Source organism: Oncorhynchus nerka, linkage group LG7 (assembly GCF_034236695.1).
Source record: "Oncorhynchus nerka isolate Pitt River linkage group LG7, Oner_Uvic_2.0, whole genome shotgun sequence".
NCBI classification, from domain to species: Eukaryota; Metazoa; Chordata; class Actinopteri; order Salmoniformes; family Salmonidae; genus Oncorhynchus; species Oncorhynchus nerka.
In genome coordinates, this window is record NC_088402.1 from 77,687,134 (window position 1) to 77,714,672 (window position 27,539).

At 41.7% G+C, this 27,539-nt stretch overlaps 1 protein-coding gene across 1 annotated transcript in view; it reads left to right on the forward strand.

Annotated features, from left to right (window-relative positions):
- The window catches only part of LOC115132443 (protein diaphanous homolog 1), a 49,216-nt gene that overhangs the window by 8,196 nt on the left and 13,481 nt on the right, over nucleotides 1-27,539 (forward strand). Inside the window, exons 9-12 of the mRNA XM_029665099.2 lie at nucleotides 11,319-11,430; nucleotides 12,940-13,030; nucleotides 14,802-14,888; nucleotides 27,126-27,278. Coding sequence (XP_029520959.2) covers nucleotides 11,319-11,430; nucleotides 12,940-13,030; nucleotides 14,802-14,888; nucleotides 27,126-27,278 — 443 coding nt within the window. The remainder of the gene's footprint in view (nucleotides 1-11,318; nucleotides 11,431-12,939; nucleotides 13,031-14,801; nucleotides 14,889-27,125; nucleotides 27,279-27,539) is intronic.

A 27,539-nucleotide genomic window follows, 5' to 3' on the forward strand; every position in this document is an offset into this window, starting at 1 on the left:
ATGATGACGGAAGTGAGTGCTACGGGCGGTAGTCGTTTAGCTCAGTTACCTTAGCTTTCTTGGGAACAGGAACAATGGTGGCCCTCTTGAAGCATGTGGGAACAGCAGACTGGTATAGGGATTGATTGAATATGTCCGTAAACACACCGGCCAGCTGGTCTGCGCATGCTCTGAGGGCGCGGCTGGGGATGCCGTCTGGGCCTGCAGCCTTGCGAGGGTTAACACGTTTAAATGTCTTACTCACCTCGGCTGCAGTGAAGGAGAGACCGCATGTTTTCGTTGCAGGCCGTGTCAGTGGCACTGTATTGTCCTCAAAGCGGGCAAAAAGTTATTTAGTCTGCCTGGGAGCAAGACATCCTGGTCCGTGACTGGGCTGGGTTTCTTCTTGTAGTCCGTGATTGACTGTAGACCCTGCCACATGCCTCTTGTGTCTGAGCCATTGAATTGAGATTCCACTTTGTCTCTGTACTGACGCTTAGCTTGTTTAATAGCCTTGCGGAGGGAATAGCTGCATTGTTTATATTCGGACATATTACCAGACACCTTGCCCTCATTAAAAGCAGTGGTTCGCGCTTTCAGTTTCACGCGAATGCTGCCATCAATCCACGGTTTCTGGTTTGGGAATGTTTTTATCGTTGCTATGGGAACGACATCTTCGACGCACGTTCTAATGAACTCGCACACCGAATCAGCGTATTCGTCAATATTTCCATCTGGCGCAATACGAAACATGTCCCAGTCCACGTGATGGAAGCAGTCTTGGAGTGTGGAGTCAGCTTGGTCTGACCAGCGTTGGACAGACCTCAGCGTGGGAGCCTCTTGTTTTAGTTTCTGCCTGTAGGCAGGGATCAGCAAAATGGAGTCGTGGTCAGCTTTTCCGAAAGGGGGGCGGGGCAGGGCCTTATATGCGTCGCGGAAGTTAGAGTAACAATGATCCAAGGTTTTACCACCCCTGGTTGCGCAATCGATATGCTGGTAAAATTTAGGGAGTCTTGTTTTCAGATTAGCTTTGTTAAAATCCCCAGCTACAATGAATGCAGCCTCCGGATAAATGGTTTCCAGTTGTATGTGAGTGTGTGTGCGTGTATGTAGAGTCAGTATGAATGTGTGTGTGTGTATTATGTGTGTGTGAGCAAATTAAGTGTGTGTGTGTGTGTGTGTGTGTGTGTGTGTGTTGGAGTGTCAGTGTGAGTGTGTAGAATCCTGTGAGTGTGCATAGAGACAGTGTAAAAATACAAATAAAATAAAAGGGTCAATGCTGATAGGCATTTTGTTAGCTATTTAGCAGTCTTATTTATGGCTTGGGGATTGAAGCTGTTTAGGAGCCAGTTGGTGTCAGACTTGTTGCTCCGGTACCGCTTTCCAAACAGAAGCAGAGAAAACAGTGTGGCTCGGTTGGGCGGGGTCTTTTCACACCGCCTGATATAGAGGTCTTGGATGGCAGGGAGCTCGGCCCCAGCATTGTACTGGGCTGTCCCTCTGTAGGGTTATGCGTTCGAGGGCGGTGCAGTTTCCATACCAAGCAGTGATGCAGCCAGTCAAGATGCTCTCAATGGTGCAGCTGTCAAACTTTTAGAGATCTTTTCAATCTCATGAGGCAGAAGAGGTGCTGTCATGCCTTATTCACGACTGTGTGTGGGTGTGGAACATTTGAATTATTTTGTGATTTGGACACCAAGTAACTTGAAGGTTTGGCCCGCTCCCCTACAGCCCTGTCGATGTGAATGGTGCGTACTTGACCCACCGTTTCCTGTAGTTCATGATCAGCTCCTTGGTCTTAATGATGTTGAGGGAGAGGTTGTTTTCCTGCCACCACACTGCCAGGTCACTGACCTCCTCCCTGTAGGCTGTCTCATCGTGTCCGTGATCAAGCCTACCACCGTCATGTCATCAGCACACTGGATGATGGTGTTGGAGTCATGCGTGGTCACGCAGCCGTGGGTGAATATGGAGTACAGGACAGGACTATGCACACACCCCTGTGGGGCCCCCCGTGTTGCGTGTCTGCATGGTTGAGGTGATGTTACCTATCCTCACCACCTGGGGTCGGCCCGTCAGGAAGTACAGAATCCACTTGCAGAGGCAGGTGTTCAGTCACAGGGTCCCAAGCTTGATGCTGAGCTTGGAAGGGACTATGGGTTTGAACGCTGAGCTGTAGTCTATGAACAGAATTCTCACATGGGTATTCCTCTTATCAGACCCATCAACATTATTTTCTCACTGATAACAGATTTGTTTGAAACTACACTCAGTGCTTGATTACTGTAGTTGAGTTGTAAAAAATAACACCTTTTTGCAACCACCAGATGGTAGTACTTAATAAGGAAACTCTATGAGCTTTACATCGGTGTATTGACTCATTCTCCATCTAATCTCCATACCACATGTATTTGCTTGAGAAAAGATGCAAAAAATATTGTACAGTAGCTACATAACAAGACGCAAGAAATAACCAACATTGAAGGATTAGGTTGAACATTGAAGCATTGGAATAGAATTAATGCTTTGAGACATTAAGACATTTTTTATTTTTTTTAGCATTTTATTAATTTAGCAGAAGCTCTTATCTAGAGCGATTTACAGTAGTGAGTGCATGCATTTTCAGATAACCATCCTTGAAGAATAATGCTGCTAGTTTCAGTGTAGATACAGATATGGGTTGTTCTCCCCTGTGAACTGCACAGCATGTCTACAGGGGGCAGTCTGAGTCTATCAGAACCTTGGTAAAGCCATAGAAATGAGCTTGGACCCGCTAATCCTGGCCATTAAATGGGGACGCACATTCTATACATTCTATTTCTATGGGTAAAGCTTCCATCTTTTTTCATCTTCACTTACTGGCTTTGACTGCTGTTCAGTGGAGCATCATCAATTTTTAAAATATTTTTTTAAACCTTTATTTAACTAGGCAAGTCAGTTAAGAACAAATTCTTATTTACAATGACGGCCTACCCCGGCCAAACCCTAACCCGGAAAACTCTGGGCTAATTGTGCGCCGCCCTATGGGACTCCCAATCACTGCCAGTTGTGATACAGCCTGGAATCGATCCAGGGTCTGTAATGACACCTCTAGCACTGAGATGCAGTGTCTCGCTGTACCACTCGAGACCAAGTCTATGACTTGGCGTAGCTCAAGGCAACCTAAGACCAATAGATAAAGTGTGTGCATGTGGCGTGAGAATGAGGAAAAAAGATTTTAGAGAGTTCTCTTCTCACAGGTCTTCAAAGTGGCACAGAAAGAGTGAAGTGATACACGTGTGGGGCAGCAGAGAGGGTTGTTAAATGGCATCAGTACAAGTGTGCAGGCTGGCAACACAATTAGAGTATGCATGGCCATGAATTATGGATGGAGTCCTGTGCGACAGTTTCTATGAGCGTCTGTCATAGGATAGAACAGGATAGGATACACTCCAAGTGTGCTCCTCTCCTTTCTGTGCCCTGGAAAGTTGTGCTCTGACTAGGCAACCCCATGTGTTTCAGTTGGTAGAGCATGGTGTGTGCCATGCCAGGGCTGTGGGTTTGATGTCCATTGGGGAGCAGTACGAGAATGTATGCATTAACTACTGTAAGTCGTTCTCTGGATAAGAGTGTCTGCTAAAATGGTGTAAATGTAAGGCACTGTGCTTGGTGACTACCGCCTGTGGGCAACTCCAGGTGATGCATCTCTCTGCCGCGAGCATGAGAGAGGGAAAAGGGTGCTACACACACACACACACACACACACACACACACACACACACACACACACACACACACACACACACACACACACACACACACACACACACACACACACACACACACACAAAGATTATGCTTGCTTTAGATGAGCTCTGCATGCTCATCAGCAGGATCTCTGCTAACTAGCTGTTATCTATTATTTTCCTGTTGTGCATGGACAGTGACAGTATTTTCTGAGCTATAGCTAATATTGTTGCTAGATGCATACAGTATGACTTCTATTAGTGTATTGTAAATTACAATACATAGTTTAGATAAATAATTAATGGTTATTATACGTAGTTATTACAGTATAACGGTTATGTTCTGCGTTTGCAATCATAACACTCTTATCCTTAATGACAAAGTGCTATGCATATAGCTTACAGTTTTACATTCAAACAGATGGATATGAACTATCTATATCCAGGTGGCGGTATTATGATTAGATTAAGAGCATTTTCCCTTCTAGTAGTGAGCTTATATGTGGTCTCTGTGGGCTATAGCCTGTCTCTATGCCACAGGCAGGCTGCATGACAACACGTAGATAAGTGCAGGGGAGCAGGGGAGGCATGCAGGATGGTCATGGACAGGCGTTGTGTTTGTCTTCATTCCTTCAAGATAATATCTGAACCCTGAGAGGAGATAAACAGAACAGAATTACTTATTGTGGGTCTTATACTATGTAGTCAATAACCACTGCTCAGGTCATGACTCACTCTTTTTCCAGGTATTACCGACGAAACAGACTGTGTTGGACTAAATTGATTAAAAAATATTGATTATCAAAGAGTGAAGCACATTCCATATAGCTAGTTACAAATGTAGGATTATAATTTGATCACCCTGTTGCAGGAGAACTTTCCTGAAATGCAGGACATTTTAAACTTTAGTGTATTTCAGTTTTAAAAAGGCTTCTGGAGTTTGTAATTTCCACTTTGACATTTCAGACTTGATTTTTCCTTATGAAAATGTTCAATTTATTATAATATGCATAATAAATCAAATGTCATGTTGCTGCAGGATTATGTTCCTGCTGTAGCAAACTGGCTCAAATTAAGATCCTACATCTGCAGCAGAAGGAGATTACGCCAGTTGGATTTTCTCAATCCTTTTATCTGTTTGATAGCTTAGAAGACTGCAATGATCAGTTTTCTAAGACAAGCAAAAAAGACTAGTTAACCTCATAGTATTAATACATGAGTTGTTTCACACAGAGAGGAAAACATCAGCAAGGTCACACATTCAAATACCCCACTCAGTTTTAAGAGGAAATATTTTATTGTGCACTGTGTAGTGCCATCCCAGAGCTTGCCCTTCTTGTACTTTTAAACATGTGCTTAATTAATATGGTGATTGATTCGACACGAGAGCTCCCTAGTATGCTCTTATGTTAGCATGTCTAATCAAGGTTGTGTTGAGAGCATTATCCAGTGTCTCATTGAGGACTGAGGGTGTTCCCCAAATGGCACCTTATTCCCGACAGCCCTATGAACCCTGGTCAAAAGCAATGCACTATGCAGGGAATAGGGTGCCATTTGGGATGCAGAGTCAGAAATGACTGGATTAGCAATTAAAAGTACACCTGTGGTTCACTCTGTTTCTATAACTTTCTGCCAAAGCTAAGGCTAGGCAGCAGCATAGCAACATCAGGTAATTACTTGAACACTTAATCTTTAGTAGAACATCACAGCTCTTAAAGGCTTTGTCCAGTCAAAAATGTGATTTTATTGTTAAAAAGAAATATATATATTTCTACACTATGAAGTTGCAATAATACTGTGAAATTGTGAAAATTATGATAATGCCCTTAGTTTAAGAACCATTTGAAAAGACCGTTTTGGCCTGCTTGGTGACATCAAAAATGGCTATTTTCTAAGGAACTATATATTATTTATAATGAGTGATACCTGGAGAACATTGGACCTCTCTGAAATGAAAATAAATGGCCCTCCAGTAAAATATATATTTTTAACTGACCCTCCCTGAACGTTTGAAAAAAACACAAACAAGTGACCCTCTCCTGAACCCAAAATAATAATGAAAACATAAAGTGCATAGCAGAGAACATGCCTACCGTTTACCCTCACTCATAGAACAGACCAGTGCCTTAGATATGCAGTTTTAGAAACTGTTCTTGGTTTTGTAAGCATTACATGGCAAAGTAGCCAGAGGGTTGTAGAGTCGCAGTACACTGCAGACAGGGGTAGGGGTGAAAATATCTCTATTTGAACAAAAGCACTGCATTAATCCATCATCTTATTTGCGGTTCAAGAAGAAAAATGCCTTTTATAAACGCATTTCATGCAATTCTACATCATTTTACCTGACTGGAGACAACCACAATATTTTGTAATACCACAGTAGGGCATGACAACAAATGAGTGCATGCAGCAGCACCGAAGTGGTTTTGATTTCAATACAGGGTATGGGTAAAAAAGAGGATAGTCTAAGTTTAGAACAGTGCCAAAGTTGTTTATCAATTGTAAAAATTAAGTGCAACAGAACCAGTTCCAACCGAAGTATCTGATCATCAATGATCAACTTCTTTTCATTTGGGAAACATTAATTTATATTTTGTCTCTTCTGTGTTCCATAATTTTCCTTCAATTCACAAGAGGCTGAATGTATCTCACTGGAGAAAGCATCTGAGCAAGTTAAACAGCGCCCTTCTGTCTGTATGTGTAGGCCATCTATCTCATGCTGTCTGGTCCGAAAGAGTATGACATTGTTGCCGCCCATAGTATTGAATGCAAGGAAGCCAGTGAGCATTTGGCCTCTCTTGAAAAAAAGTACAAAATAATAGCCAATCAGCATTGAGCTAAACTGAGTGAGCTCAACTGTAAATGGTCCTGGCGCACCAAGAAAAAGTGTCAAGGGAAGCCAGTTTGGATTTGGCGTCACTTCTATGAAAATCGTATTGAGAGCATACGTCATTGACAGAAACAACTTGAATTGTTGCATCTTATTGTGTTTTTGTCTTCTGGTGGCTAGCTAGCTAAAATTGGTCTTTTCCTAAATTAGCCATGGATGGAGATAGTTTTTGGTCTTGTGTTTTTACTTAATTCTTCGTACTGGCCAATGATTGTATCTGCGATACTGATCCAACCATTAATTCATACATTGTGCCCCTGGCCTGAGACGATGGAAGTTCAATATGTGTCTAGATGTAGAAGGCTAACGTTAACTAGCTAAAGTTGCCCATCAAAGGAAGTTGAGCTAGCGAACAACTATTTAGCCAGCGAGGACAACAAAAAATAAAAGTGTGTACTGTCAGACAAAGTGATAGACCGTTTCGTCAACATGAAAGAGAGGAGGATGGCATTGGTGTTTCTCTACAAGTAGGGTGAGTCAACATGTTTTTTTTTCTATTTGCACAAACACGCACGCAAACACACCATCATATTTAGCTTATGTTGATTGGACTAAATCGTTTTTGCCATCTTTTAGTTGTCACTGTATTAGACTAAGCATCAGTGATTTGATGAATGTTGAAGTTTAAATGGTGCTGGAATAGTGGAGGCAGCTCTTGTTTTCTTTGCGACTTGCGGGAACTCTCCGTGGTTCTATATCAATAGTTGTTTAGTGGTCCGACAATGTCGGAAACATTAACTTACTTGACCATTATGTAGGTTAACTGTTTGTTACATGCAATATACTTTGTGGACATCACCTGACAGAGGTTGCTCTCTGGTTTAATTTATTCTGCTACTGTGTCTTCTTATTGTCTCGGCCTTTAGGCCTATATATCCTGGTCGCAAGGTACGTGGACTAACAGGTTATAGAGCAAACAACGCAATTATCATAACACATAGGTTGTAATATGGCTTTTTTTAAACCCATGCAACACTACTGTTTGATTCCATGATATTGTTGTTAAAAAATAGATTTGCGTTGACTGTAATTGTTATGCATTTCATTTTTTATTTAACCTTTATTTAACTAGGCAAGTCAGTTAATTAAGAACAAATTCTTATTTACAATGACGGCCTATCCCGGCCAAATTGTGCGCCGCCCTATGGGACTCCCAATCATGGCCGGATGTGATACAGCCTGGATTAGGGCATGGGAGAACAAGAGCATCTGCTAGGCTAAATTGACAAACTAGGCACTAACTGAAAGTCGCTCTGGATAAGACCGTCTGCTAAATGACTCAAATGTCAAATGTAAAAATGTAGGCATGCATAGCTCACCGCATGATCCTCAAACCAAAGACTGGCCAAACTCGGGTTTCTAAAAGTGAATTCAAAGGCAGTGTAGAATGACTGTATAGCCTAATATGGCATTTTTCATTTAATTATTATATAATTCTAAGTGATTATTTAAAAAATGTCATTATATACAGCCTAAATGCGAAATTTATAGGCATATTGTTGAAGTGATGTTGTTGATGTGTGTTGAAATCCTGAGCACTCCTGCCAGCCTGTAATGTGTCACAAATGCTTCACAATTTATTTCCTAAATGGCAAGCTATAGCCTTGAAATAATAATAATATAGCCTAAATAATACATTTTTGTTCCTTAGCTAGCTTGCTCCTGACTGATTTAGTGATAGTATGTTTTTTAATAGCCTGTTGAAATGAACATCAATTGATAGTGACAGAATCACACATTACTTCCCAAGCAAAGTACATTTTTGTCTCCTTAGGTTGTAGCGCAGCCTCTGAATGTCATGTAGAGAAACCAAAGATATCCCATATGCATCAGAGTCACGTCTTTCCCCTGCATGTAACAGCTTGTTTCTAGTATAAAGCATTGCGGACTAAAGCTTCGTTATAGATCACTTTATATAATCAGTTCCATAATATTTATAGTAACAAGAGGTAGGCCTATGCTTTTAGCCATTTTCTTTAACAAAAGTCACAATTACCTCACATATGCTCTCAATTTGAGCCCTGGTTTTAACACACGAAGCCCTTCACTGACACAGAGATATTTAAGTAGTGTATAGTGACTGAAGGAATTGACTGACATAGTATATGGATAGTAAACTTTCATTTCATCTGTCAAACAGGTAGGCTTACCTCTTATTTTTTGAATAGGAAAAAATAGGCTCCAACGCAAATCCCTCTTGTTGTTAGTAGCCTAAATTAAAATTAAAATGAAGACTGTTTACATGAATTAGCCTACTTTCAGCACCCATGCCCTGTCTATCTCCGTGTCTGCCGCTTCATAGTAATGTAAGCTATGTAAATTACTCGAATATGGAGTATTGTGAGTTTACATACACCTTAGCCAAATACAGTTGAAGTCGGAAGTTTACATACACTTAGGTTGGAGACATTAAAACTCGTTTTTCAACCACTCCACAAATTTCTTGTTAACAAACTATAGTTTTGGCAAGTACATTAGGACATCTACTTTGTGCATGACACAAGTAATTTATCCCAAAATTGTTTACAGACAAAATACTTCACTTACACTGTATCACAATTCCAGTGGTTCAAAAGTTTACATACACTAAGTTTGACTGTACCTTTAAACAGCTTGTAAAATTCCAGAAAATTATGTCATGGCTTTAGAAGCTTCTGATAGGCTAATTGACATAATTTGAGTCAATTGGAGGTGTACCTGTGGATGTATTTCAAGGCCTACCTTCAAACTCAGTGCCTCTTTGCTTGACATCATGGGAAAATCAAAATAAATCAGCCAAGACCTCAGAAAAAAATTGTAGACCTCCACAAGTCTGGTTCATCCTTGGAAGCAATTTCCATACAAGTAAAGTTACCACGTTCATCTGTACAAACAATAGTACGCAAGTATGAACACCATGGGACCACGCAGCCGTCATACCGCTCAGGAAGGAGAAGTGTTATGTCTCCTAGAGATGAACGTACTTTGGTGCGAAAAGTGCAAATCAATCCCAGAACAACAGCAAAGGACCTTGTGAAGATGTATCTATATCCACAGTAAAACTCCTATATCGACATAACCTGATAGCCCGCTCAGCAAGGAAGAAGCCACTGCTCCAAAACTGCCGTAAAAAAACCAGTTTGTACATGCACAAAGGGAACAAAGATCATACTTTTTGGAGAAATGTCCTCTGGTCTGATGAAACAAAAATAGAACAGTTTGGCCATAATGACCATCATTATGTTTGGAGGAAAAAGGGGGATGTTTGCAAGCCGAAGAACACCATCCCAACCATGAAGCATGGGGGTGGCAGCATCATGTTGTGGGGGTGCTTTGCTGCAGGAGAGACTGGTGCACTTCACAAAATAGATGGCTTCATGAGGTAGGAAAATGATGTGGATTTTTTGAAGCAACATCTCAAGACATCAGTCAGGAAGTTAAAGCTTTGTCGCAAATGTGTGTTCCAAATAGACAATGACCCCAAGCATACTTCCAAAATCGTGGTGGCAAAATGGCTTAAGGACAACAAAGTCAAGGTATTGGAGTGTCCGTCACAAAACCCTGACCTCAATCCCATAGAAAATTTGTCGGCAGAACTGAAAAAGCATTTTCATATTTTTTTCGTACTGGTCCCCCATAGGACATTTACCCTGTTGCCCTGTCATCACTGGATGTCGTATATCAGGATGATTTTGACACATTTTGTCATGTTAATTGTTACACAGACACTGACATTTGAATAGAAAATAACTTTACTCTTGATGTGGCAAGATTAGAAATATCAGTCTTGTCACATTACATCCAAGGTAAATAAAAACATCAAGGGTCGTGACTGACTACCCACTATACCTGTACTTCTCAACACTCACTCAACACAAATGTTCTATAATATATCATTTATGCCATTTAGCAGACTCAAAGTGTCTTACAGTCATGCGTGCATAAGGTATAGGTGGTCCTGGGAATTTAACCCACTATCCTGCTTTTGTAAGCACCATGCTCTACCAGCTGAGCTACAGAGGACCACCATTTTCTTATTAAACATAATATAAGGAAATGGTGGTCCAAGGTAACATAATTAACATGGAGGAAAGGAAAGTAAAAAGGACGGAAGGGAGTGGAATATATTTGTGGCGTGGTGTTTAAAATGACCTTGTAATGTAGGAAATACTTAAACATTATTTCTCCTTCTAGATGAGACCTCTTGCTTTGGCCCAGAGCAGAATGATCAATACATAAAGAAGCAGAGTGCAGTGAGCACCCCGCACACCCCTGTCAGATTGGGGCTTTTTAATTAACTGACGGTCAACCTATTAAATTAAGACGAGGAGAATAGCATAGAATCTAGCTGCATATTACTTCTAAAACCTTAACCTTGAACTGGGTGTTACTCAATCAGTGCATGAATCCATCCCTGACTGCATATCACAATAATTCCTTACCATATTTAATTTGAAAGTGTTTTAGCGTGATAGTGTACTACTTTTCCCAGCTCCTGCAGTATACACAGAGGTTGTTAGGTAAAACAAAAATTCCCATCAGTTTGTATTTGATAGAATACAAATGAGTGCACCCCAAAGGCACTCGAGAGAGATAATTAATCCAAGCACCTTTTGTCTTCAGTTATTTCATTTCAAGTTGCAGGTACAGGAAAAAGAGTATCTCCCTGTCAAGAGTAAAACCATTCATGTGTCGTTTTTGAGTGAGTGTGTTGATCTTGTTTTCCTGATTTTTTTTCCCCCCAGATATTTTCCTCAAAAGTTTCCATGTGCAACCAGGAGAACTAAAGGACAAACTGTTCTTGGTTAATGAGGGTGAGGGAGGCTTCTCTGACGAACAGATCACTTCCCTGAGGAGGTAAGAAGGGATTACATGTTGCATTCATGTTGCAGATTAATCTCGAATTTGGATACAACTGCAGTTGCCTGCATTGAGAAGGAAACAAATGCTGACTTGATGCAGGATTGTATCAAGTCCGATGCAGGGCAGCAGTATAACTTGTAAGATTTGACATGGTACATACACAAGACCAGTAAGGGGGCAGGTTGGTAAAACATTAGGTTGTGTAAGAACAAGTGTTACGAGTGCAGGGTACATACAGGGATCATACATACAGGAATAAACCCAATGAAACCTATGAGACATGACAAGGCACAAGCAGTAGTCTCTATAGCGTTTGCTCTAATACTAAAGAGCAGATGCCAGAACCTTTTACCAGAGCAGACTACTAATAAAACTTTCATTGGTGAGGTATTTGAGGAGATAGACACTATTGAGTTACTCTCAGGGGTATAACACTGAAAGCCGGGTAAAATGCTTACCTCCTTCTCTACAGTTTACTCAGTGCTTTCTTTCGGTGAGGTGCTGACCTGATCAAAGAACTGTGATCTAATGTATCTCATAGAGGATTATATTTATTCTATGAAAACGTAATATATATTTTAATGTGGCATCGCGTGGGCATCAGGAATACAATCTCTGATAGAAACCACTCCCCACAGGGCCTGCAATATTAATGACATGCGGCTATAGCTCTATAGCTCTAATCCAGCGCCACATCCCAGGACTCATGAAAAAGTGAATGTCTGGTTTGGAGTTGAAATACACTCAGATGACAGAGGATAGGAGAAAAAGAGATTCCATTTGGGTTCAAACTCAGTGCAAGTGAATGACTGGATGGTCGTGGCTGGCATCAACGGTCCTGCTGCTTCATAGGAGCTGACGGAAGCCATCAGAGCTACTTGGCTTTTAATCACTCCCCTTTCTCCGGGTCACTGGAAATCAGCCTAGCATTATGGCTCTCTCAGAGTAAGAGAGAGAAAGGGGGCATGGCATTGCATGATCCTAAATGGGACATTGACCTATTTCCTTTATAGAGCACTACCTGGCTACCACTACTTGGTGCCATTTTGGATGAAGCCCAGATTGTGTGTCTTGTGAAAAAGTGTTTGTTGTAATTTCACTTCATTTATGCATTGTAACTGAAAATGGTGACTCCTTTTATTGAATTACCAAAGCCTCAGTGCCATTCCGTCTATGTAGACAACTGATCTATAGTCAGACTATACTGACTGACTGAGGGAGGCATTATATTTAGCCTGACTTATTATTAGACATTGAGGAGGAATGAAATGTCACACCGTATCGATAAGATGTCAGCTACTGTTTGGATCTGCAGCAAAGCAGAGCAGATCCACTCAACCCTAACATTGCTTATTGACTCTTATGACACAATCAAGAGGGAACTCTCTTATGACATGAAAAATGACAAACTGGGATTTATGTTGTGATTTATGTTTAACAAAGACAAAAAAAGAACATAACAAAGACATACATTTAAATATGTTAAATGTGTTTCCTTTATAGATTTGTACCTACCTCAGACGATGTGGAAATGTATAAATCTTACAAGGGGTCTGTGTCAGAGCTGCATGTTGTGGACCAGTACATGATGGAGGTAAGTATCTTAGCATGCCATGCTTTCCAAGACTACGGTAATGCCTTAGCGTACCTACTTATCACAGATGTCCTAGATAAACCTTAATGTTTGCCAATTTTGATTTTGTTTACATAAATTAGAAGAAGCTCTTACCGTCCATGTGCTGTGCATGCTTCATGAATGGATGACCAATTAAAGTAATTAAAAACACCTTGTGAATTTTAATGAGGGATCTACAAAATAAACCACACTTTTCAATTCCTGAAAAGGGTTAGGTCACCCAAATTACATAATGACACATTGATTGATTTACCCTGTAAGTAGTCTATGGACAATGTATTACAGCAATCCATGCTTTGGTCTAGTTACCCTGGCACTGTTTCCACATGCTAATGTTTTAGCATTTGTTGCAATAATCCCATTCATATCATGGGACTGATATTAGTATTTTTCATGCATCACGTTCAAATCATCCAAATGTATAATAAATGTATTGTGAAACTAAGTCACTTAGAGATTATTTGAACATGATGTGCGAAAATTGCTAATATCGGTCCCATGACTAGAATGGGAATTGTGCCACAAATGCTAAAACGTTAGTAAGGAAACCAATATGTAATTTTGTTGAGCTATATCTTTAAAGTTTTTTCCAGGATGCTGATGTTATGTAATTTCTGCATCAATGATTTGCATGGTAATAATATGCATTTCTTCCTCTATGATTCCTCTTCTCCTTATGGAGTCCTGCTGTATCCTTAGTCACCTTTATCCTCCTTCACACATACTGGGTGATGAGGCTTCCCACCTCTAGATACACTGTAAAAGTACCCCATGTGGTTGATGATGGGCAGAAGGGATGGCAGATGCGCCAAGAAGCAAGATCAGCCGGCCATGTTCTTCACACTATGATGTGACACCATGCATAGGGATATGTTGGGAGACATTGTGGCAGTAACACCTCTCATGGTGGAAGGGCTTAGCATCACAGTTTGTGTCCTGTTCACATGCATCCTGTAGTGTTTCCAAGGTTCTCTGGGTAAGAGGGGTTTTAGTGAGTCCCATATTCAACCTTTGAGATAAACTAAAAAGGGATGTCCCTTGTAACAATTTTCAAAGTAATGTTTTTATTTAGGTAGGTCATATGTATCAGTATGTTAATAAGCGGGTCTTGAAAAATGTATATTACAAAAGATTCAGCTACACGCTGTCTGTAGTAGCTGATTAATTACTAGGATCAAGAAATAACCCCAAACCTAACATCTTTCACTAATCCCGATCAGACCAAGGCCCTTAGGCTTCTGGGGCCTAATGCACCTGTGCATGAACGACAGTGTCTGGGGCCTGATGCACCTGTGCATGAACGAGACACTGTTGCGTGACAACCCAGAGTGATTCATTAGAGGTTAGCAACCAACCCAAAGGTCGACTAGGCAGCTCAGCCAATCTTTTCAAGATGTCAAGCCTTCAGCTTCTCTGCTAAATCAAACTGAAGACAAGACAGCCCACAACATACCCACCAGGGAATCTTAGCTCTTAGATGTAGCTGCTCCTGTTAGAGAGGAAGGGTTGAGAGTCTTTAGGAAGAAGTAATTAGTAGCCACCCCAAAGTGTCTCTTAAGCGGATCCCAGTAGACGGAGTGTTTTTTAAATCAATCTGAAAAATCACATATGAATAGAATGTGTGATATTGTGTGTGTTTGTGTGTGGTGTGCATGTGGTATGTGTGTGTGGGTTCTGTGTCTACATTCTGTGACGGTGTATTACTCATGTAACTGCCTCCCCATTACAGATGTGCAACATTCCTTACCTGAACTCTAGACTGGACCTGCTGCTGACTCTAAGAGAGCTGCCCATAAGCATGGAGGATCTGCAGCCGGTGAGTTCACTTTGGCCTGATATGAACATTAGCTTAATATCAACACTAGCATACTACAGCTGTAGGATCTTAATTTCAGCCAGTGTTCTACAGCAGCAAAATCATGTTTGACATTTCGAAGTGGAAATTACACACTTCAGAAGCCTTTTTAAACTTCAAATACACTACAAATGTAAAATGTCCTGCATTGCAGGAAAGTTCCCCTGTAACAGGGTAATCAAATTAAGATCATATGTCTGAACTTAGTATGAAGCAATGCTTTGGACATGCATTCTGAGTGGTAGGACATATGGAATGTTATTGGTTTATTCTGATCCTCATTAGCTTTTTCTGAAGCAGCAGCTACTTTTCCTAGAGTCCACAAAAAATACAAAACATGACAAGTAACAAAACACTGATACACTGATAGACAAGGACAGGCACACAAATGTAAAATAAAACAATAAACAAACAACGCAAAACAATATACAAACAATACAAAGAAAATGTGTGTTAGAATGTGTCTGTGTGTCCCCCTTTTAAAGGTAATGTTGCTGTTTGCTTGGGAGTTTCATGTGATTATGGCTCTGTATAATACTGTGCGTTGCCGTGAATTCATTTTGGACTTGGAGACTTTGAAGAGACCCCTTGTGGCATGTCTTGTGGGGTATGTATGGGTGTCTGAGCCGAATGTTATTCGATTATGCAGACTATCTGGAATTTTCATTACAGTAATCCTTCTCATAAAAACTAGAAGAGAGGTACTTAATCTCTCCTCAACCCTCAACCAGGAAAGACTGGCAGGCATGTTGTTGATGTTAGTTCTCTATTTTGCAGTTAAGGACTTCATGGTTTTCTGCTCTGTTTTGAGCCAGCTGCAGCTTTGCTAAGTCTTTCTTTGCTGCACTTGACCATATTACCGGACAGTAATCAAGATGGGACAAGAATAGAGCCTGAACAACTAGTACAGTTGATGTTTGTGTCAAAGTCATTCTAGCCTTGTGTAAATCTGCCCTTAGGGACACCGCACAGTAAATATCTAGTGTTATAGAAGCTTCCATTGAAGAACACTCTGGGTTCTATTGGATAAATAACTATCCAACCATGTGATGGCAGGTGATGTAAAGCCATAGCAAGTGAGTTTCTTCAATAACAACTTCTGATCAATAACATCAAAGACTACACTGAAATGTAACCATACACCTCCAACTATCATCTTATTATCTATTTAGTTTAACCAATCATCTGTCTTCTGAGTCAGTGCAGTACAAATTGAGTGCTGCTGAAAGTCAGTTGTTAACTTGTTCTCTAAAAAATAGCATTGTATTTGGTCAAACAATTCTCTCCATCAGTTTACTAAGAACAGGCAGAAAATTGATTGAGTGGTTGTTAGAGCCAGCAAAGGGAGCTTTACTATTTTTAGGTAGTGGAATTGGTTTAGCTTCCTTCCACACACACACTCTTTTAGGCTTTGGTTAAGGATATCGAAAATTGGGGTGCCAATGCAGTCTGCTACCATTCTCAATAGTTTTCCATCAAGATTGTCTATACCTGGTGGCTTATCATTATTGATGGATAATAATCGTTTTTCCACCTCCCCCACATGAATTTGACCAAATTCAAAATAGCAATCCTTCTCTTTCATTATTGTTATCAGAGCAACATAAATATTTTATATCTTCAACAAAAGAGTCATGAGAAATACTTTTGTATGATCTCTTATAACTTTCTTTAGGCCTAACCTTTGGCACTTTGGCTTTCCTTGTTATTGCCACAATGTTATGGTCACTACAGCCAATGGGGTACTGATATTGCTTTGGAGCAGAGCTCTGCAGCATTAGTGAAGATATGATCAATACAAGTCAATGTCACAGATCCAACACTATTGGTATGACCTGAGTCATATTACAGGCATAAGTCACATTTAGAAGATTCCTCTTAAGAGGACAGCTATTTGCTAACCAGTTCAGGTCACCCAGAAAATAGACCTCTCTGTTATTAACATCACAAACACTATCAACTTCTTCACACACATAATCTAAATATTGACTGTTAGCACTTGGTGGCCGTTAGCAACACCCTAAACCAATAGGCATGCGATGAGGCAGATGAAACTGCAAAAACAACACTTCAATAACACTTGACATGAGATCTTCTCTAAGCATTATAGGGATATGGCTCTAAAAATATACAACACCTCCCCCATAGGCATTCCTGTCTCTTCTGTAGATGTTACATCCTTTTATTGCTACTGCTGCATCATCAAAGGAATGATCTAAGTGAGTCTCAAAGATGGCTAATATATGAACATTAACTGATGCTATGAAGTTATTGGTTTAATTAACCAAATTTTTAAGGCTACATATCATAATATGGGCTATTTTAGCCCTTTCCTGTGTAGCTGTTCAGATAGATAAAATATGGAAAAGAACAAACGAGAAAAAAACAACAGCATAATTCAGAAGTCCATCAACCAGTTGATATGTGTAAGTGGCTTGGCTCTCTCATCCTGTCCAAGCTTTTGGGAGGGAGGGTAGACAATGAGCCTGCCATAGCGGATGTAAGCCATGTCCCCATGTGCTCTGGCAGCTTTCATGGCTGGGATAAGTATTTTCCTCTTCTGGCGCACAGCTTAAAGATAGTCCTCGTTGAGGAAGATGTATGTTCCTCTAAAGTTCTTGGCTCTTTCCAGAACTGCCACCCTTGTCCTTGAACCTCAGGAACTTGACCACGATCAGCCTGGGTGTCACGTTCTGTCCTTAGTTCTGTTGTTATGTTTTTGTTTTAGTATGGTCAGGGCGTGAGTTGGGTAGGTTGTCTGTGTTCCTTTTTCTATGATTTGGGATTTCTGTGTTTGGCCTGGTATGGTTCTCAATCAGAGGCAGCTGTCATTCGTTGTCCCTGATTGAGAACCATACTTAGGTAGCCTGGTTTCAATTTTGAGTGGTGGGTGATTATTTTACGTGTCAGTGTTTGTTTCCACACGGGACTGTTTAGTTTGTTTCGGTATTTCACGTTGTTATTTTGTAGTTTAGTGTTCATGTAAATAAGGTATCGTTATGGACACTTACCACGCCACACATTGGTCCGATCTCTTCTACTCCTCCACAGAGGAGGAAGAAGAAAATCGTTACACTGGGCCTGTCACCTGGGCCAGTGGTGAGTTTTCCAGTACTGTGGGCTCGTTCCATCTCAATCTTCCTGTGGTCCGTCTTCAGTTTCTCAGTGATCATTCCGTTCACATTGTCCTCCCCTTCTGACATTTTCTGACTCTACAAGAAGTTGGGGAAATAACCACATAAAAATAAAAGCCGTACATTTAGAGAATTATTCTGAATTAGGTGTGATCTCGTTAAGATTCTGCAATTCCGTAAACAACGATGTTGTTCTGCCTTGATTGTCCCTTGAGGTAATCTGATTTCTCCGTTGTTATCATGAATCCACATACTGAACTGATGTCCTATCTCAATGACTTACCGATTGCTGTCATCTTTCTGTTGTCCTGTTTAAACTCACATCGACAATTTTAACCTCTGTAGAATTCAGCATCCAGAAACACCTGTTGTGTTCTGCCTAGACTCATATTCTCTCCTCTCTGCATTAACAACTCACTGTGACCATTAGCTATCTGCTGTAGATGCAGATAGCTAGTGCATTCAACTGGTAGAAAAAAAACGTTGTATTGTCACATACACAGGATAGACTAGACCTGAGCATAAGCGAAAAACCTAATAACAATTGAATGGGTGCACAAGATATTAACATTACAATGTATTGCATGGAATATATTATGTTTACCTTTCAAAGACGGTATCATCACCAATAATTTTCTTTGTTAACCCGGATCCGGGATCGTGAATACAGCCTCAAGCTCATTAGCATAACGCACCGTTAACTATTCATGAAAATCGCAAATGAAATAAATATGCTAGCTCTCAAGCTTAGCCTTTTGTTAACAACACTGTCATCTCAGATGTTCAAAATATGCTTTTCAACCATAGCAAAACAAGCATTTGTGTAACAGTATTGATAGCTAGCGTAGCATTTAGCGTAGCATTCAGCGGGCAACATTTTCACAAAAACAAGAAAAGCATTCAAATAAAATCATTTACCTTTGAAGAACTTCGGATGTTTTCAATGAGGAGACTCTCAGTTAGATAGCAAATGTTCAGTTTTTCCAAAAAGATTATTTGTCTAGGACAAATCGCTCCGTTTTGTTCATCACGTTTGGCTACGAAAAAAACCTGTATCCAGGAGTGCCATTATCTCCGCAATTTCATTAGCATAACGCAACGTTAACTATTCATGAAAATCGCAAATGAAATGAAATAAATATATTAGCTCTCAAGCTTTTGTTAACAACACTGTCATCTCAGATTTTCAAAATATGCTTTTCAACCATAGCAAAACAAGCATTTGTGTAACAGTATTGATAGCTAGCGTAGCATTTAGCGTAGCATTCAGCGGGCAACATTTTCACAAAAACAAGAAAAGCATTCAAATAAAATCATTTACCTTTGAAGAACTTCGGATGTTTTCAATGAGGAGACTCTCAGTTAGATAGCAAATGTTCAGTTTTTCCAAAAATATTATTTGTCTACGACAAATCGCTCCGTTTTGTTCATCACTTTTGGCTACCAAAAACCCCCGAAAATTCAGTTATCAAAACGCCAAACTTTTTTCAAAATTAACTCCATAATATCGACTGAAACATGGCAAACGTTGTTTAGAATCAATCCTCAAGGTGTTTTTCACATATCTCTTCGATGATATATCGTTCGTGGAAGTATGCTTTCTCCTCTGAATCACATGGAAGAATGCTTGCAGCTGAAGATTACGCACCAATTTCGACAAAGGACACCGGGCGGACACCTGGTAAATGTAGTCTCTTATGGCCAATCTTCCAATGATATGCCTACAAATACGTCACAATGCTGCAGACACCTTGGGAAAACGGCAGAAAGTGTAGGCTAGTTCAGGCGCATTCACAGCCATATAAGGAGACAATGGAAAACAGAGCCTCAAAAATTCTGCTCATTTCCTGTTTGAAGTTTCATCTTGGTTTCGCCTGTAGCATCAGTTCTGTGGCACTCACAGATAATATCTTTGCAGTTTTGGAAACGTCAGAGTTTTTTCTTTCCAAAGCTGTCAATTATATGCATAGTCGAGCATCTTTTCGTGACAAAATATCTTGTTTAAAACGGGAACGTTTTTTTAATCCAAAAATGAAATACTGCCCCTAGAGGCTCAAGAGGTTAATGTGAATTGTGTTTCATCAAGAAGTTGCAATTTGTTCCTGCAATGTAGGCTGAAAATGGTTAGCATTTCAATCTAACAAAAATATAAAAAAGAAGAAGATAAGTCAATTCTCTAATGCAAAGTGTCATCTTAATTCATCATGGTTTATAACATAAATAAAATGGACTTTTGAAAAATTAAGTAAGAAACACAAAGGCTTTCTCCTCTTTAAAAGTACCTAAACTCTTAGAGTTAACCTCTTGCTTCTACTTGAGACGCTTGCGTCCCAACTAGAGCTCTGGAAATGCAAATGCGCTACGCTAAATGCTAATAGTATTAGTTAAAACTCAAACGTTCATTAAAATACACATGCAGGGTATCGAATTAAAGCTACACTCGTTGTGAATCCAGGCAACAAGTCAGATTTTTAAAATGCTTTTCGGCGAAAGCATGAGAAGCTATTATCTGATAGCATGAAACAATACACTATACAACACAAAAGACCAGCAGGGGACGTAAACAAAATAATTAGCATTTCGGCGTTACACAAACCGCACAATAAAATAGAAAACATTCATTACCTTTCACCATCTTCTTTGTTGGCACTCCTAGATGTCCCATAAACACTATTGGGTCTTTATTTCGATTAAATCGGTCCATATAAAGCCTAGATATCGTTATATACCTTGACTTCCGGGTTGGAGCGAGCGGTCGCATCTGCACTCGGTCCGCAGGTAGTATTACATTTCATTACATTTCATTATAGTACAACGGTTTGATTTGTCTAATCTTAGCAATTTCTTCTTAGCTAGCTACATAGCCGTCTTTGTATCATAGATAATTGCGTAATTATCGTATTTCGTCGTCCTAACGCAGTCTACACTGCCCCGCAGCTAGCCAGCTAGCTAACGTCCACCGTTAGCTAGTCCACCGTCTACCGATTAGCAGCACAACTATTACACTCAACTGAACGACTTGATTAGTGTAGTGTTAGCTAGCTACATAGTTGTCTTTGCTGTCTTCGTATCCAAGATAATTGTGTAGTTTAGAGTGTGTAGTTCTAGAGTGATTATCTTAATTTACCGAGGTTAGCTAGCCAGCTATTTGTCGTCCTTAACGTAGGAGACACTGCAACCGAATTGAACTTCCTCACTCAACAACCCGGTCGCATTTCGCTTCACAGGTAGTATCACATTTTTCATTTCATTTCATTACAGTACAACGGCTTGATTTGTTTGATCGTAGCTAGCTACATAGCTAGCTACATAGCCGTCTTTGTATCAAAGATAATTGTGTAGTCTTGAGCGATTTCCTAGGTTAGCTAGCCAGCTATTGTCGTTCTTTTAACGCAAGGTAACGTAATCAACACTGCTAGCTAGCCAGCTAGCCCCGAATAGCAGCACAGTAGCACAGTAGAAACTATTACACTCAACGGAACGACTTGATTAGTGTAGTGTCAACAACGCAGACACTGCCAGCTAGCCTACATAGTCAACAACGCAGCCTCTGCCAGCTAGCCTACTTCAGCAGTACTGTATCATTTTAATCATTTTAGTCAATAAGATTCTTGCTACGTAAGCTTAACTTTCTGAACACTCGAGACGTGTAGTCCACTTGTCATTCCAATCTCCTTTGCATTAGCGTAGCCTCTTGTGTAGCCTGTCAACTATGTGTCTGTCTATCCCTGTTCTCTCCTCTCTGCACAGACCATACAAACGCTCCACACCGCGTGGCCGCGGCCACCCTAATCTGGTGGTCCCAGCGCGCACGACCCACGTGGAGTTCCAGGTCTCCGGTAGCCTCTGGAACTTCCGATCTGCGGCCAACAAGGCAGAGTTCATCTCAGCCTATGCCTCCCTCCAGTCCCTCGACTTCTTGGCACTGACGGAAACATGGATCACCACAGACAACACTGCTACTCCTACTGCTCTCTCTTCGTCTGCCCACGTGTTCTCGCACACCCCGAGAGCTTCTGGTCAGCGGGGTGGTGGCACCGGGATCCTCATCTCTCCCAAGTGGTCATTCTCTCTTTCTCCCCTTACCCATCTGTCTATCGCCTCCTTTGAATTCCATGCTGTCACAGTTACCAGCCCTTTCAAGCTTAACATCCTTATCATTTATCGCCCTCCAGGTTCCCTCGGAGAGTTCATCAATGAGCTTGATGCCTTGATAAGCTCCTTTCCTGAGGACGGCTCACCTCTCACACTTCTGGGCGACTTTAACCTCCCCACGTCTACCTTTGACTCATTCCTCTCTGCCTCCTTCTTTCCACTCCTCTCCTCTTTTGACCTCACCCTCTCACCTTCCCCCCTACTCACAAGGCAGGAAATACGCTCGACCTCATCTTTACTAGATGCTGTTCTTCCACTAACCTCATTGCAACTCCCCTCCAAGTCTCCGACCACTACCTTGTATCCTTTTCCCTCTCGCTCTCATCCAACACTTCCCACACTGCCCCTACTCGGATGGTATCGCGCCGTCCCAACCTTCGCTCTCTCTCCCCGCTACTCTCTCCTCTTCCATCCTATCATCTCTTCCCTCTGCTCAAACCTTCTCCAACCTATCTCCTGATTCTGCCTCCTCAACCCTCCTCTCCTCCCTTTCTGCATCCTTTGACTCTCTATGTCCCCTATCCTCCAGGCCGGCTCGGTCCTCCCCTCCCGCTCCGTGGCTCGACGACTCATTGCGAGCTCACAGAACAGGGCTCCGGGCAGCCGAGCGGAAATGGAGGAAAACTCGCCTCCTGCGGACCTGACATCCTTTCACTCCCTCCTCTCTACATTTTCCTCTTCTCTCTCTGCTGCTAAAGCCACTTTCTACCACTCTAAATTCCAATCATCTGCCTCTAACCCTAGGAAGCTCTTTGCAACCTTCTCCTCCCTCCTGAATCCTACCCCCTCCTCCCCTCTCTGCAGATGACTTCGTCAACCATTTTGAAAAGAAGGTCGACGACATCCGATCCTCGTTTGCTAAGTCAAACGACACCGCTGGTTCTGCTCACACTGCCCTACCCTGTGCTCTGACCTCTTTCTCCCTCTCTCTCCAGATGAAATCTCGCGTCTTGTGACGGCCGGCCGCCCAACAACCTGCCCGCTTGACCCTATCCCCTCCTCTCTTCTCCAGACCATTTCCGGAGACCTTCTCCCTTACCTCACCTCGCTCATCAACTCATCCCTGACCGCTGGCTACGTCCCTTCCGTCTTCAAGAGAGCGAGAGTTGCACCCCTTCTGAAAAAACCTACACTCGATCCCTCCGATGTCAACAACTACAGACCAGTATCCCTTCTTTCTTTTCTCTCCAAAACTCTTGAACGTGCCGTCCTTGGCCAGCTCTCCCGCTATCTCTCTCAGAATGACCTTCTTGATCCAAATCAGTCAGGTTTCAAGACTAGTCATTCAACTGAGACTGCTCTTCTCTGTATCACGGAGGCGCTCCGCACTGCTAAAGCTAACTCTCTCTCCTCTGCTCTCATCCTTCTAGACCTATCGGCTGCCTGCGATACTGTGAACCATCAGATCCTCCCTCTCCACCCTCTCCGAGTTGGGCATCTCCGGCGCGGCCCACGCTTGATTGCGTCCTACCTGACAGGTCGCTCCTACCAGGTGGCGTGGCGAGAATCCGTCTCCACACCACGTGCTCTCACCACTGGTGTCCCCAGGGCTCTGTTCTAGGCCCTCTCCTATTCTCGCTATACACCAAGTCACCTGGCTCTGTCATAACCTCACATGGTCTCTCCTATCATTGCTATGCAGACGACACACAATTAATCTTCTCCTTTCCCCTTCTGATGACCAGGTGGCGAATCGCATCTCTGCATGTCTGGCAGACATATCAGTGTGGATGACGGATCACCACCTCAAGCTGAACCTCTGCAAGACGGAGCTGCTCTTCCTCCCGGGAAGGACTGCCCGTTCCATGATCTCGCCATCACGATTGACAACTCCATTGTGTCCTCCTCCCAGAGCGCTAAGAACCTTGGCGTGATCCTGGACAACACCCTGTCGTTCTCAACTAACATCAAGGCGGTGGCCCGTTCCTGTAGGTTCATGCTCTACAACATCCGCAGAGTACGACCCTGCCTCACACAGGAAGCGGCGCAGGTCCTAATCCAGGCACTTGTCATCTCCCGTCTGGATTACTGCAACTCGCTGTTGGCTGGGCTCCCTGCCTGTGCCATTAAACCCCTACAACTCATCCAGAACGCCGCAGCCCGTCTGGTGTTCAACCTTCCCAAGTTCTCTCACGTCACCCCGCTCCTCCGCTCTCTCCACTGGCTTCCAGTTGAAGCTCGCATCCGCTACAAGACCATGGTGCTTGCCTACGGAGATGTGAGGGGAACGGCACCTCAGTACCTCCAGGCTCTGATCAGGCCCTACACCCAAACAAGGGCACTGCGTTCATCCACCTCTGGCCTGCTCGCCTCCCTACCACTGAGGAAGTACAGTTCCCGCTCAGCCCAGTCAAAACTGTTCGCTGCTCTGGCCCCCCAATGGTGGAACAAACTCCCTCACGACGCCAGGACAGCGGAGTCAATCACCACCTTCCGGAGACACCTGAAACCCCACCTCTTTAAGGAATACCTAGGATAGGATGAAGTAATCCCTCTCACCTCCCCCCCCCCTTAAAAGATTTAGATGCACTACTGTTCCACTGGATGTCATAAGGTGAATGCACCAATTTGTAAGTCGCTCTGGATAAGAGCGTCTGCTAAATGACTTAAATGTAAATGTAATATGTAGACTGTGTGATAAACAAAAAAAAACATTGTTTCAAAACGTAACGTCATTTTTTAAAATTCAAAAAGTCGACGATAAACTTTCACAAAACACTTCGAAATACTTTTGTAATGCAACTTTAGGTATTAGTAAACGTTAATAAGCGATAAAATTCATCAGGAGGCGATGTTAAAATCATTAGCTGTCCGTCTGGAAAAATGTCCGGCTAGAAACTCAACCAAAATATCCAGTCCTAGACCTGAAGAAATACGGTGCCTTGCATGTGTTTGACCAAGAAAAAACTCAAAGGCAAATGACAAGACTCTAGACACCGTGTGGAAGCTGTAGGTACTGCAACCTCAGTCAATTAATTGTGGTTCACCTTTATCAATGGGTTCAAGTAGCGCATGGATATATTTTTCCATTTTCAGTGATCAGTTTTTCCTGTGCTTTTCGATGTAAATGCCGTTCTGGTAAAGCCACAGCAGTGATTTAACCAGTTTTATAAACGTCTGAGTGTTTTCTATCCACACAGACTAAGCAAATGCATATACTATATTCCTGGCATGAGTAGCAGGGCGCTGAAATGTTGCGCGATTTTTAACAGAATGTTCAAAAAAGTAGAGGGTAGAGGGAAGAGGTTAAGTTAAGGTGCGAAACTGAAGTATTTTTGTTCCATTCATTTGTCGCTGGATAGTTAAATTCCACTCATGAAAGAATGGCATGAGATGCACTTTTACATAACCTTCTACATTTGTGAAATGCAAATAGTTTTCTATCGCCTTAATTCAACAAATAAATGTTCCACCTCACACCTTAATATATTAAATAGCAATTTGTAAAATCCAAATGTTGTTTACACATATTGTATGAAAACCCTTTTCACCCCTCTACCATCTAAAAATACTTTCCAAAATGTAGTTGAAATTCATAGACAGTAGCACAGTGTTGATTATGGATTATTACGTGATTATGGAATGGTGTGTGTACTGCATTCTGTGTGTGTACTGTATATTGCAGGATTATCCTAAAGATAATTATGTGAGATAGTAACACCTGCCTGTGCCTTGCATTTATTTGTTGTTGGAGTTTTGGTTAGTCACACAGTCGGTTTGACTTCTATTACTATGGTACATGGTCTGTACCTCTAAATCCAAATAGGATATTTGTATCTGATAAGATCTTACTCCGATCTTCTGCTATGCAAGAAACTATTATTCTCAATTTTGCAGCATAGGGTGACAATTAATATTCTTGTTGCTGTCATGAGCCCAGCAGTTTGTATTTGTATGTCAGACCTATTCTTTGCACAATCAATTCAATTGGACAGTGCAGTTAGATTAACACGAATTTAAGCTTTCTGCCAATATCAGATATGTCTATGCCCTGGGAAATGTTCTTGTTACTTTTCTTGTTAATCGCATTAGCTCAACCGTCCCATGGGGGACCCACCGATCCTGTAGAGGTTTTAAGTAACCGTCTGTCGTTTGTAAACATACCATATGTAACATATACTAATTAGAGTTCCCAGATTTACATTTACTATGTTATGTCTAGTCTATGAGACCAGGCTGCAATGAGAGGTTGCCCTCTTCAAAACCTGATTTGCATTCTTTGTATTTGCATTCTGCTCTGTTAATAAGGCTTGATGAGGTCACGCTAGTGTGCTATGGGAAGTTACTCTGTAAACTTGAGCATATGGTTGGATGTTGTATCAGACACGCACCTTTGCTAAGTGGATTTGTTTTTCCAGAGGGCTGCTCTGTCTCCCCACTACATCCCATCCTCACCTTCCTCCTTACTTTACTAGCAGACCTGGAAATTCTGTGTTGTTGAGAGAGATTGCAAACAAAATCTAATACCTGTCCCATTTTTTTAATACATTCTATGAATATCGTGCAGTGTGCACCATGTTTCTTAGATATATAAGACACAATTGCTTGTGATAGGATGGTTAAAAACTGTGTAGTATGAATGATAACAAATAATATAATCTGAAAACCACAATGAAATGCATATGATGAAAATATAATTACTTTTGCAATGTAGAACAAGTCAATCTACTTGTTTACTTCAAAATACAAGCCTGTCATCCAAAATAAATGTGTGCTATTGAAATTTTGTCACGTCTCTAGTCTGACTGCAAATTTACTTGAAAACCAAAAATGATTTCGCCTGGGTTTACTCAACTCTCACAAGCTCATGAATCAGACAAAACAAAAGAGTCTGATTCAGACAAAAAGAGTGAGTATGAAGTTGGATTAGTGAAATGACTTCTCCTGAACCACTATCTTTGTCTTTCAGCTGATTAACCAGAAGATCAGGATGTGCACGCAGTTGTACAGCTCCAGGTCGTTTGTCTCCGTGCTGGAGTACCTGCTGGCCATCGGCAATTACCTCAATGAGAACGCAGGGAAGGGAAAGGCCAAGGGATTCCGCCTCTCCTCCTTAACTAAAGTAGGTGCTCCTCTCCTCTGCTGTCACCTGACCTTTGGTGGAGTGTCCAGCACTAGGCTAATAAAACTTCTCATTGATATACACAGACGGATCTCCCTCCTCCTTCTCGCTCCTTTCAATTTCTCCTCCTATCCATCCTCTGCCTGGTCAGCTGAGTCCAACTCAGGTTGGGTCATTACCCCTAGTGTGTCTAACTCTGACACGCAGGTAATGTATCACCGCCTGGCTTCACAAATCAAATGGAACCTCTTGCCATGGCAC